The sequence below is a fragment of the Lotus japonicus genome, chromosome 5 (genome assembly GCF_012489685.1).
Source record: "Lotus japonicus ecotype B-129 chromosome 5, LjGifu_v1.2".
In the NCBI taxonomy this organism is placed as follows: Eukaryota; Viridiplantae; Streptophyta; class Magnoliopsida; order Fabales; family Fabaceae; genus Lotus; species Lotus japonicus.
Genome location: NC_080045.1, coordinates 7,992,177 through 8,003,978, shown reverse-complemented (window position 1 = coordinate 8,003,978; position 11,802 = coordinate 7,992,177). Strand labels below are relative to the sequence as shown.

Below are 11,802 nucleotides of genomic sequence, written 5' to 3'. Positions count from 1 at the left end.
TTCAAGAATCAGAAGCACAAGCTTGACCTGATCAATATGGGTAAGCCACATGCGTATCTTCATTCATTCAAACTTGAATTGGTTAAATGTCAAGTTGATTGTATTTGTGTTAAAATGTGCAGGTTACGAGCCTTGTCCATATCTTTTTCAGAGACAACTCCGCCGGTTTCGAGGAATAAGTCAAGCTATCAGAGATTGGATTGACCGCATCGACAATCAGACATGGAGTCGAGCATGCGATGAGGGTGGGCGTCGATACGGCCATATGACAACAAACTTATCTGAGGCCGTTAACAAAGTGTTGAAGGGGGCAAGAAACATGCCTATAACTGCATTGGTGAAATGCACGTACGGGAGGATGGTGGATTACTTTGTTCAGAGAGGTCAGGCAGCAGCTCGTGAAAAGGCTGCTGGCCACATATTCTGTAAAAAGGTCATTGTAGCCATAGAAAAGAATGTTCTACTCGCAAGTGCTCATATCGTGCGCACGTACAACATCGATAGGACAAGGTTTGAGGTGGAGGAAGGTTTTAACCAGCGAAGGCATCGCAATGGGTATGTATGGTCTCTGCGGTTGGACAATAGAACATGTGAATGTGGGCGCTTTCAAACATTCAAGTATCCATGTGACCACGCAATTGCTGCCTGTATGCATCAAAGTTTAGACTATTGGAGTTTGGTGGACCCTGTTTATACGCTTCAGAGCATATTGGACGCGTATCAAGGACAGTGGTATCCAATTGGCAATGATCTGAACATGCCACCAAGGGAAGGGGATCGAATTGTTCCAGATCCGTCCACGGCTAGGGCGAAGGGTCGTCCTAGGTCAACTCGAATAAGAAATGAGATGGACTTGACGGAGCCTCAATCGAGTCGAAGATCTGTTACGCTACAGAGATAGATGTTGTTCTTGTGTGTGAGGGATGTACTTGTGTTTGAGGGTTGTTTTTATATTTGGGTTGCTTGTGTTTGTTGTGTGTTTGTTGAATTAAACTAATGTTTTTCCATCATATTCATTAATTAACAAAAAATAGTACAATAGATCAATGATGAGTTCGATGGGATCCTGTTCCGCAATCAGGCCAAGGTGTGTCTCTCGCTACTCGATATGGCCTACCTTCCTGCTCTGCTTGGTTCTCATGTTGGCTACCTTGGCCATAAGAAAGTCCATGTTGGATGTTGGACTCATTGTCTCCTACTCCAGATGCTTGGTTCAAGTCAAACACAAAGCTAGCCTGTGCATTGCTGATCGCATCTGGGTTGGCAACATTCCAGAATGATGGTCGGGGATTCAACACGTCAGAAGCTCGGGGAATTTCCAACACTTCACTTACACCACCGCCTCCCCATCCAGGTACAGGGCTCCATCCTTGGGGATCAATGTGCTGCATTTCCGGTGTCCTGAACTGGTCATAAATCGAATGAGGCTCCTCTTGAAAATATTGTTGTGACTGTGATTCACCAAACGGCATGTCCGGAATGTATGGCTGTGAGCCAGAATATGGTTGTGACTCCGACATCTGCATCTGTGGCTCTTGGTAGTGTTGGGAACTACCAGATGACCCTGACTCATTTGCAGGCTGTCTCGACCCACCACCAAAGTGGTATTGTCGGTATGAATCACCCTGATGTAGGGGATACAACAAGTACTCGCCCTCTCGAGGTGGTAGAGTACCTCCATGTATAGTCACATCCTGAGCATGCACCTCTTTCCAATACTTGCCCAAACCCTGTGCTTCTGCTCTTCCAACATGTGGTACGTATTCAATTGTGGGACGTGGTAAGTCCATAGGCATGAGTTCAACTGACGCGGCAGGAACAGTAATCCTGTCCAGCTGGTGACATAAAGTAAGGCAACGCGCGGCTTGGCTTTGCATTTCCTCAGGTGTATACATACCGCGATCGACGTCAGAAAGTCCATACCACACATGTTGAATGTTTTCACCCTACATTAGTGAATAAATAAGAAAGTTAGTATTTCAAAATTTACAAACATAGGAACAAAGAGAAGCAAAGGTTATATAACATTACAATTTGCCCTGTTGTCGAACTCTGACGCGTCAGCCAACGAATGGAATGTTGGGCGTACCACTTCATGTAACGGTCGTTAGGGCCAGCTAACGTATTAACCACGGGTTGCTGAACTATCCTTTGGTGTCTTTGCCCCCACACCTGTATAAAGGGCATCATGGCTGTAACCCAATCTTCCTGTTCCTTCCCCGCCAAAGTTATGCCATGCAGTTTATCAATTTGATATGGTGGGTCAGGTACCCCCTGAAACATGCCAAACTGTTGCAAGACTCTATCCGGTTGGTGCCACTCAACAAAGGTGTAGCATATCATTGGCACAACTGATCTCCACAAGTGCATACTTTGCCAACACCGTTCCGGTAGCGAATTTATAACATGATCTGGGTATGGCCTCCAGACAAACTACACATCCAAATTAGACGAAAAAAATTAAGAACATAAACATAAAATGATTGAGACAAGATATCAAAATAATATAATATTAGCGTAATATAATATTAGCATAACTAACTTACGTCTTCAGCTCTCAGTTCGTCGAGCTTGATCCGCCACAAATCAATTTGATTCGTTTGACGACCAACGTCAACACGATTTGGGTTTCTTCCCCACCTGAAATAAAATTTAGGGTAAATTATTAACGGCTTATTTTGTCGCATTTATGTGAACAAATAAATATAACTTCTTGTAAATTACGTGCATACCTTCCTGCGATGGGGCAGCCGATTTGCAATATCGGTATGATTTCAGGGGCAGTCATTGGAATCCTTTCCCAAGCCCAGATTTGGAGCAAATAAGTACAACCACCGATTTCTTGTCGTTCATAACCGGTTGCATGGCATAACTCATGATAGAGAGTTGCAAGCACAGCCGAACCCCAACTGTACGTGGAGGCCAGAGCTAAATTCTCTATTAGTAGTAGATATCTTAGAGGCACATGTGATCCCGAGTGGTCGGGTAATAAGAAAGTGCCAATCAAGCGCAAAATGAATGCTCTTGCAGCAAATTCAGCTTCTGCCGGCCCAAGTGCACCTAGGTTTTGAAAATCAAAACACTGGTTTAACCATCTCATGTTTAAACAACTTCCTCTAATAGCACGTCGCGGTGGAGTGACTCCTAGCGCACGAGTAACGAGATCAGACCAGTCACACCATGTCACCCCGGTAACAGGTTGCCCATCAATATTTAGTCCCAGCTGAACGGCAACATCTTGAAGAGTGATGGTGCACTCTCCAAACGGCATATGAAAGGTGTGCGTCTCGGGCCGCCAACGCTCCACCAATGCGGATATCAACACTTTGTCTTGTTTGAGAGAACCACATAGAGCGACCTCGTAAAATCCGGCCAATCGAACGTATTGTTCGATTTGTGGAGGGACACCATCCAAAGGAATGTGGGGTAATCTCAGCTTCAAGACTTTCTTACTTGTTTGGTTCCAAACATATCCCGACACATGTTTGTTTTGTTTCACCAACAACGTCGGATTTTTTGGACCGAGACTTAGCACTGCTTCATCCGCCATTTACAAAACCTTCATGAAGTAATAACATGCAACCGAAAATTAGGCATCAAAGAAAGTTTGAGACTCAAAAACAAATGATAAACTATAATATTTGAAAGGTTAGAATGAGAGATAGAGTTAGAAATAATTACCAACAATATAGAGACTTTTACACTTGAGAGAGTTTGAGGGTAGGTAGAGCTTGAGAGGTATCAAACTTATCACTTGAGAGTTCAGAAATGAGGCTTGAAAGTTGAGAATTGAGAGAGTTGGAGAGGTGAAGTTGAGAAATGAGGCTTGAAAGAAATGAGGCTTCAACATTTCTGGGGGTCTTTTTATAGGGGTTTCAGACCGCCAGAAATGCAGAACATAGCCAACAAGCCATTCGCGAGGTCAAGTGCGAATGCCTGTGCATGCTTTGATCGTGGCCGACAAGCTATTCGCGTGGCAGGCTACGAAAGCCTCTGCATGCCTCTGCATGCCTGCAAGCTCTGCTACGTCCCATCCAATGACAGCCATTCACGAGCTTTGTTGCGAATGCCCCTTGTTCCTCAGTCAAACTGCATCGGGAAGGAGGAGAATCTCTCCTGGTGCACCTGATTCTCCTTGTCTTATTAGGATTCGCAAGGTTTCCTACGAATGGTACCTGGTCAACCTGACTTCATGTCATTCAGTTCTGGAAAAGTTGTTTGTCCTATTAGGATTCGCATGGAATCTCTCGAATGCTAAAAGAAAACTACCCCAGACAGCTAATTTTGTTTTTTTTCACCCCCTTTCTCCAATTAATATTTTCTTTCACGCCATTCAGAAAAAAAAGCCATAATGTTACTCACACACCTCTCTTTTGAGGTGTGTGAGGTGGAATGATGAGAGAGATAGGAAGAAAAGAAAAAGTAAGGGAGAGAAAGTATGAGATGTGATAGATGGTAAGAGGAGAGAGATAGAAACAAAAAGAGGTGGAAATGAAGTGTTTTAAAAATGAGGTGTGTATATATCATTACTCGTCTTTAAATTAATAAAATTGTATAAAATAAAAATTAATATATTACTTTTTTAGTACTTTATGAGAGATTGAGTTCATCTTATACCTCTTAATATCATTCACAATATTTCAGTAAACTGAACCAACAGTAACAAGAATCTGGGGTTCTATTCGTGCCATGGGAATGGAACATGAGGTGTCAAGGACAGTGGAGTGGAGTGCTTCTCTACCGGGTGAGCGTCGTAGCGCGTTTGCTGTTAGCTCGCGATTGACAGGGCAGTTGACTTGGACGAGGCCTGATGAGGGATGGGTCAAGGTGAATGTGGATGGAGCGTTTATAGAGGATCGCGCTGCCGGGTATAGTGGTGTTTTCAGAGATTCGAGTGGATAGTGGGTGCGAGGTTTTTGCCAGAACCTGGGAGAGTTGGCTGACAACAACAGTTTCTTGGTGGAGCTCACAGCAGTTGCTACAGCAGTGGAGTTAGTGATGGGCTTGGATCTTCCTCATGTAGTAGTTGAGTCTGATTCTATGGAGGTTGTTCAAGGGCTCACTGATCCTCATGCTCCATCTCATCTGTATGCTGAGATTATTCAGGGTGTCATTCGTTCCAGAGATGCTCATGGTAGCATGAGGTTCCAACACGTCTACAGAAAGGGCAATGCCCTAGCTGATTATCTAGCCCATGTGGCCCTTGCTTCCCCGCCAGGGGTTCACCAGCTGGAATTCCCTATATGAGAGTGCCGCGGCTTGTTAGCTTCTGATTTGCATGGCCCTTTGGGTCCTAGTTTGAGGCACAATTAGTGTTTGTTTGTTTGGGGCTATGCCCTTCATTGTAATAAAAAAAAACAACAACAATATTTAAGTAAGCATGAGCAAAGTCTGGATGGTTAACAAGTTCTTTAATAGGTGGATGAAGAAACTCTACAACATTGTAGTAGTCACCATGCGTACAATGGTTGGAGCTTTATGAAGATCTTTTTACTAGTTTTTCAAAAGAAAAATATTTATTATCATAAAAAAATTTGAAAACATCTCTCTCAAATAGGATTGAAAAACTATGGCTATACCCAAAAATCACTAACATGCACAGACTTTAGACCTTGTTATCCTTGCTATTGAAAGTTCCAATCCAAATGATCTAATGAAGCACTTACATAAAGTTTATTTTAAAGACAAGACATTTCAAAGAACGAATACACCATATAATAAAAATTAGCACTAGATCTATAATTCAAAAACTTCAAACCCTCCATAGTTCTTCCCTTGATTCAATGATCCTAGACATGTATATTTAAAAGCGTTAAACACCTCAGCTTCACCCCCATCAAATCTGCTTTTTTTGTTGACCAACCTTGCAATTTGTTTTCGCCTGAAGTTCTGAAGATGCCTTTTCTAATTGCTCCAATTCTCGCAAAATTATTTGGTTACATCTTCTGATATCATCATCATCAATTTGTTCTTCCTCTTTCCTAGACCCCTGACCATCACCGTCAAGGATAACCTTTGCAGATGATTTTCTTTTCTCTCTCTCTTTTACTTTTCCCCATTCTTGGTACTTTTGGACCTTTTGTTTTTGCTAGGGGAGAGCTTTACAGAGGTATTATGAAGCAAATCAGAAAGAGATTATGTGGGTTTAGATAGGTGATGGCCGCAGTAAAATGTCAAAGGATATGGTGGAGAGGTGGTGGCTAGAGGTTGGTGATTTCAAGGAGCGGAGCAAGACAAAGCAGAGAAAACATGTTTTCATATGCTCTAGTTTGATGTATCAGTTATTTATAGTTAAACTTTATTCTTATTATATTATATTATATATTATTTTTATTATATTATTTTAACATATTTTAGATTTAAAAATATTTTATCATAATTTATTTTATTCTATATGCGTTGATTGAAAGACGTTTGGATCGTCTGCATTTGAGATGTCTAAATTTTTTATATTTTAATTTATTTTACTTTTTTATTTTTTAATATGTTTACAAATTTATATTATTTTATTATATTATATTTTATTGTAGACGTGTTGATTGAGAAGATGGTCAAATCCTCTGCAGGTGAAATCTCTAAATTCATTCTCCGAAAAACATTATGATCGTTGAATATATTTATTATTCAAGATAAAATAACATTAGAAAGTAAATAATAATACAATTATTCGATCACATAATAATTTTCGGCTCAACCAAGTGGTCTAAAATAGAAATTAACATATTTTAAAGATATTTATAGGAAATTGAGTTTACCTTATGCTTTTCATTTGCATTCGTTTTTGTTTAAGATTTATTTCCACTTAATTTTTATTTTTTGTTATTTTACTTTACGTTTGTATAGTTATTTTTTAATATTTTTTCATTACTTTGATATATTTATATTTAACATATGGTGTTAAATTTTATTTCAATCTAGGCATTTTGACAAAGAAGACGTACATTTGAATCCTTTATAGTTTGAATTTTATACATCTCCTTTGTTAAAAATATTTTAAGCATTGGATATATCTATCGGTCTAGATAAATTAAACTAGTAAAATAAATAATAATAACATATTTGATCCATTACACAAGGTCACACATATATAAGAATCATGTTAACAAGCATTAAAGCCATAAAGCGGAGAATTTAATCAAATTAATGTTAGAGAAAGGCTTATTAGCACTTTTGGTCCCCCAGGTTTGAAAAATGTGCTAACGGGATCCCCGAGGTTTAAAAATAGCATTTTACGACCTCCACGTTAGTCTCCGTTAATAGTTTTGGTCCCTCGTCAATTTTGCATCAAAAAACTAACGGTTTCAGCTGATGTGGAATTTTCAAAAAAAATTAAATGGATAAAATTAATAAAAAAAAATTAAAATCCTTTAATAATTAATGAAATTGTTTAACAAATTAAACATTATCTTCTTCATTCCAGATTAGAAAAAAAATAACGAAAAAAACTCCATCTTCTTCTCCATTCTCTCTCCCTTACTGTTCTCAATTTCTCTCTAATCTAACCCCATCAAAACCCTAACCCCAAGAGAAAAAGAAAGAGATCAATTGAGAGAGTCCTCCGCGCTTAACCCCTTTTCCATGAGCACCTCCACCCGCGCCGCCACCTCCACCTCTGATTCGGCCTTCTCGATTCCCACTACGCAGATCAAGCCGTCGTAACCCACAACATCACCATCTTCGCCCCCAAAACCAAGCTCTCGAACGCGACCCTAAGTTCAAGCGCTTCCTCCTCCACGAAATCTGGTCGAGCCTCCAGATCTCCTGTACTCGTGTGTGGTTTGTGTTGATTGAATTGGTTCTTCTTCTTCTTCCCTTGCAAGTGGTACGATTACAGTGGCAATTTGGGTTGGTTGAGAGAGAAGATAAGGAATGATAGCAATTAAGATCTGAGTTCTTCTGTCTTTCATCTTTGATTTTCTCTCTTTGCCATTGATCTCAATCCTGTGTTGCTGTGTCAGAATGCTTGGCTGATGTCCTGTGTTGCTGGATCCTTTCGTCGCTTCCAGTTTTCCTTCCCCTGTTCCTCTTTGCTGTAGTCTGCTGCTTTTAAGTATCCTTGGTGGTTTGCTTGGATGTTTTCCTTATTGAGTGCTAGTCTGTATAAATTGTGAGAAGTTGAAGATTTGAATTTTTTATCTGTGTTTATTTTGAAATTCTAGTGAAGATGAAGATTAAGAAATCTGAGGTTAGATGAAGAAATCTGGGTTGGTTTTGTTTTTTACTAGAAATGTATGAAGATGAAGATGTAAAGATGAATGATAAAGATGAAAAAAATATAAATTGCAGAGTTTATTTTTTAATTAATAATTATATTTTATTTTAATTGTTAATTGTATATGTGGAATTTTATTCTCTCTCCTAATTTTATGCCAGCTCAATTAAAAACTTCCACCTCAGCAAAAAACGTTACTTTTTAGATGAAATTTTGGTGGGGGACCAAAATTGTTAACGGAGACTAACGTCGGGGTCGCGAAATGCTATTTTTAAACCTCGGGGACCCCGTTTGCACATTTTTCAAACCTGGGGGACCAAAAGTGCTAATAAGCCTTAGAGAAAATAGGCTTGATCGTGATGGAAATCACTTTCCTTAAAGTATTTCAAGCACTCTTTGAATTTTGTCTTAGAGTTTGGATGCAGGAATACCCAGGATAATCAGTCTTGATTCGAGTTTGCACAAGACTAATGAAAACTCGATAAGCAGCGAAGTATTTTCTGGAAAACAGAGGATATGATTATGTCTGTGAATTCGGAAGATGCACTGCATTTATAGGCAAAAAACAGAACAATGTATAAGGTTGCGACCCTTCATATATTGTGTCTGTTACCAACAGGTATGTCTGTTCCCAACAGTCGCAAAGTTCAAATTCAAAACGAGCAAAAACAAACGGGCGTTACGGCAACCGAGTTGCTGTCGCCGTCGATGCGTCGTGCTAAAGTGCCTCAAGTGCCGTGCCGTCTACAAGCCGCCACTAGCGCCTCTACGCCCACGCCCACCGGCGAGGGGTGGTGTGAATGGAACATGTGACATAAAAGCTTGGGACCACCAAACCATGCACATGTGGCACTATATCCTCACTTTGTCTCTTTGTTGAATGGTTGACATTTAATGATATATAAATGCTTTGGAAAGTTGCTCCACTTTCTATGTGAGACTTCATTCCAATCCATTCAATGCAAAATCAACACACTTGTCATTTTGGAACACTATGTTTTTTTTTTGATAAGCAAAGAAATGCATTAATGGGAGTACAAGGGGTACTCAACCCATAATACAACAAAGAGAGTCTAGAAGGAAAAATAAAAACAAACACCAAACCTCAACAGCTACCCCAGCAGATACCTGATACAGTAAAAGCCACAAACAACCCAATTCTGTTGCCTAAACTGATACTCAAAACCAATATCCATGGACTCAACACTGCAAGGCCAGTGACATTACAGTTCCTTCAAACAAATAATGGGGTAAGAAGACCATTCAAATAAAGAACAACTAAGCCTTCCAGTCTTATGCTTTATCCAAATCCATGATCTCCATTTAATCACTTCCATAATTGTAGGAATATCCAGCACCCCATTCCTAAAAATAAGTTCGTTCCTCATCAACCAAATTGACCACACCACCGCCAACCAAATTGAATCAGCCCCTCTCTGTTGTTTCTGATCCCCGCCAAAATGAAATTGCAATAAATGGTCTCTGGGATTTCTTGGCAGGACTGTACAAATACCCAACCACCGGTAGCACTCCCGCCAAATATCCAAAGAAATTGGGCAAGAGAACAAAAGGTGAGCAGTTGATTCCACCTCCAAAGAGCACAGCTTACAGATCGTTTCTTCTTGAGTCTGTAAAACCTTGCGCTTCCTCAAGTTCATGAGGCAAGGAATTCTATCCAATAAGAGCCTCCACGAAAAAGCCTTCACATTGGATGGTGTAACTGATTTCCAAACCCGGGCAAAAATTTGATCAGGAGGTAATAACATCGGTGCCTGCAAAAAAGAATAAAATGAGTTAACTGTAAAACCACCATCTGTGCCTGGGAGCCAACACCACTTATCAGTCACCCCTCCATAAGTAATTATTACTCCTTGAGTAACTATTACAACAATTAATTCTTTTTAGTTAATCACGGGTGTTACAACTTGGCCATGAAACATATGTGAATGGATTTGAAAGCAGGCAAGAAACGTGGGTCGTGTCTAGCAGTGAAAGTTAAAAAAATATCATGGGATCATGGTGCCCAACGCCTAGGACAGAGGGTGGAACTGCTCTCAAAACCTTGTAATATGTTTCTCTGAATAAGTCCCTTGTTTCTCTCTCCTCGTTTTCGCTCAAGACCTAGTTCTGGGTGGCTGCCACTGTGCACGGCGGCAACCCCTCTTTTTTTCTTTCCTTTCGTCTCATTCGTGGTGCTCGCCGTCTTGGTTCTTTAGTTTTCAATAAGGTGGTGGGCCGCCCTTGTCGTTCTCTCTTCCTACCACGACAATGAAGCTTTGGATCAGCCGATCTGGGTCGTGCTCGCCTCAAGTCTCTCTGTTCCTTCCACCGCCGGTGTCTTCACCCTCCAAGTCTATGGCCGAGGGTTCGTCGCTACTGTCCGCCGATGGTTTCTCTCTGTGACCGTAAGATTCTGCAGATCTGTGGCCGAGGGTTTTGATTTTAGAGGTTTGTTTTTTGGTCGGTCCGACGATTTTGTTTCTTCAATGTTGGATCCATTACAATTGATGGTTGCACTCTTCAAGCTTACAGAGATGATTTCAGAGGGTGGGGTAGCAGAGAAATCTGTTTTGGAAAAGTGGTAATGGGGGATTTTCTCCTTCTTTGGGTCCTCTGTTTTCGACATCTGGTAAGAGATAAGCTTGATGGCTTTCTTATTGAAGGGTAATTACATGAATTCCATGGAGGCTCTAGCATAACGTTCTTTGTATCAGGAATTATTATCTTTGTGGATATCCTTGATTTGGAGTCCCATTGTTCAATAATGATGTGGTATTGGTGCTGACCTTGGCAATTGGTTGTATGGTGCTTTGCTCTCCCACCTCCCAGGTCTCTTTGTGGCGCCGTTTTAGTCCCCCAATCCTCTCTATTTAAGAAAGCAGAAGAGTTTGCTACCTTAGTAAAGAAAGTGATGCCAAGTTCAGCCAACAACTCCATCACTTTGGGCAGTGAATCAAATCTCGAACACATATGTTATCTCTGGCCATTGGGAAGCCTGTATATAATCTTTGGTGTGGTTCTTGTTTGATCCTTGGTTGGTGCGGCTTTGGTGGTGCTTCCTTTTTGTTGTCCTTACTTGTCCTAGCCCTATAGCAATGGTGGGTTTTTCTCATGGGGTTTTGGTCTGCTCTTTTTGGTTGGGTCTCTGTTTGCAGGTATCGAGCGGTTAGATAGGTCCTATTCAGTTGAACTTGTCACCATTTTTTCCGATTTTAATTAAGATCCTTCTAAATGGGTTAGACACTTGAGGTTTTGCTAGTATTGAAGCACACTCTTGTAAGTTCGGTTATTTAGAAGGTTTTTTGCTATAGTGGTTTGGGTTTCGTCGGACCTTATGTTGGCTAGGTATTATACCCATGTTGAGAGGTTATTTCTCAACATTTCATATATATATTGTTTAAAAAAAATGTTTCTCTGAATAAACTGTCTAATGCGACAATACCTTATATATTACCAGTTGAAACTTGGGTCCCTTATTAGATAAGGTTAACTAACCTAACCCACATATGACAATTAATAATAAAAGTCTAATCTACAATCATCATAGTACATGTAAAAGAATTAAATTAATAATTCACATAATTATGACC

General features: G+C 40.3%; 2 protein-coding genes across 2 annotated transcripts; one reads left to right on the top strand and one right to left on the bottom strand.

The window, feature by feature from the left end:
- Positions 1–1,043: 1,043 nt before the first annotated feature.
- LOC130719014 (serine/threonine-protein phosphatase 7 long form homolog) lies at positions 1,044–4,289 on the bottom strand. The gene is made up of 4 exons (XM_057569666.1): positions 2,733–4,289; positions 2,547–2,640; positions 2,032–2,433; positions 1,044–1,946 (listed from the first exon to the last, which is right to left on the bottom strand). The coding sequence occupies exons 1-4, from the start codon at positions 3,548–3,550 to the stop codon at positions 1,044–1,046; spliced, it is 2,217 nt and encodes a 738-aa protein (XP_057425649.1). The 5' UTR covers positions 3,551–4,289.
- Positions 4,290–4,689: 400 nt separating this feature from the next.
- LOC130719013 (uncharacterized) lies at positions 4,690–5,247 on the top strand. The gene is made up of 2 exons (XM_057569665.1): positions 4,690–4,868; positions 4,953–5,247. Exons 1-2 carry the CDS (start codon positions 4,690–4,692, stop codon positions 5,245–5,247), a joined length of 474 nt encoding a protein of 157 aa, XP_057425648.1.
- Positions 5,248–11,802: the final 6,555 nt, after the last annotated feature.

What these genes read in the sequence shown, in the direction of transcription:
- LOC130719014 (XM_057569666.1), bottom strand. Translation starts at nt 3,550, where the DNA reads ATGGCGGATGAAGCAGTGCTAAGTCTCGGTCCAAAAAATCCGACGTTG. An exon ending in GGCTGCCCCATCGCAGGAAG is followed by an intron (nt 2,641 to 2,732) that starts GTATGCACGTAA and finishes ATTTTATTTCAG; the next exon opens with GTGGGGAAGAAACCCAAATC. An exon ending in GTTCGACAACAGGGCAAATT is followed by an intron (nt 1,947 to 2,031) that starts GTAATGTTATAT and finishes TCACTAATGTAG; the next exon opens with GGTGAAAACATTCAACATGT.
- LOC130719013 (XM_057569665.1), top strand. Translation starts at nt 4,690, where the DNA reads ATGGGAATGGAACATGAGGTGTCAAGGACAGTGGAGTGGAGTGCTTCT. An exon ending in ATAGAGGATCGCGCTGCCGG is followed by an intron (nt 4,869 to 4,952) that starts GTATAGTGGTGT and finishes TGACAACAACAG; the next exon opens with TTTCTTGGTGGAGCTCACAG.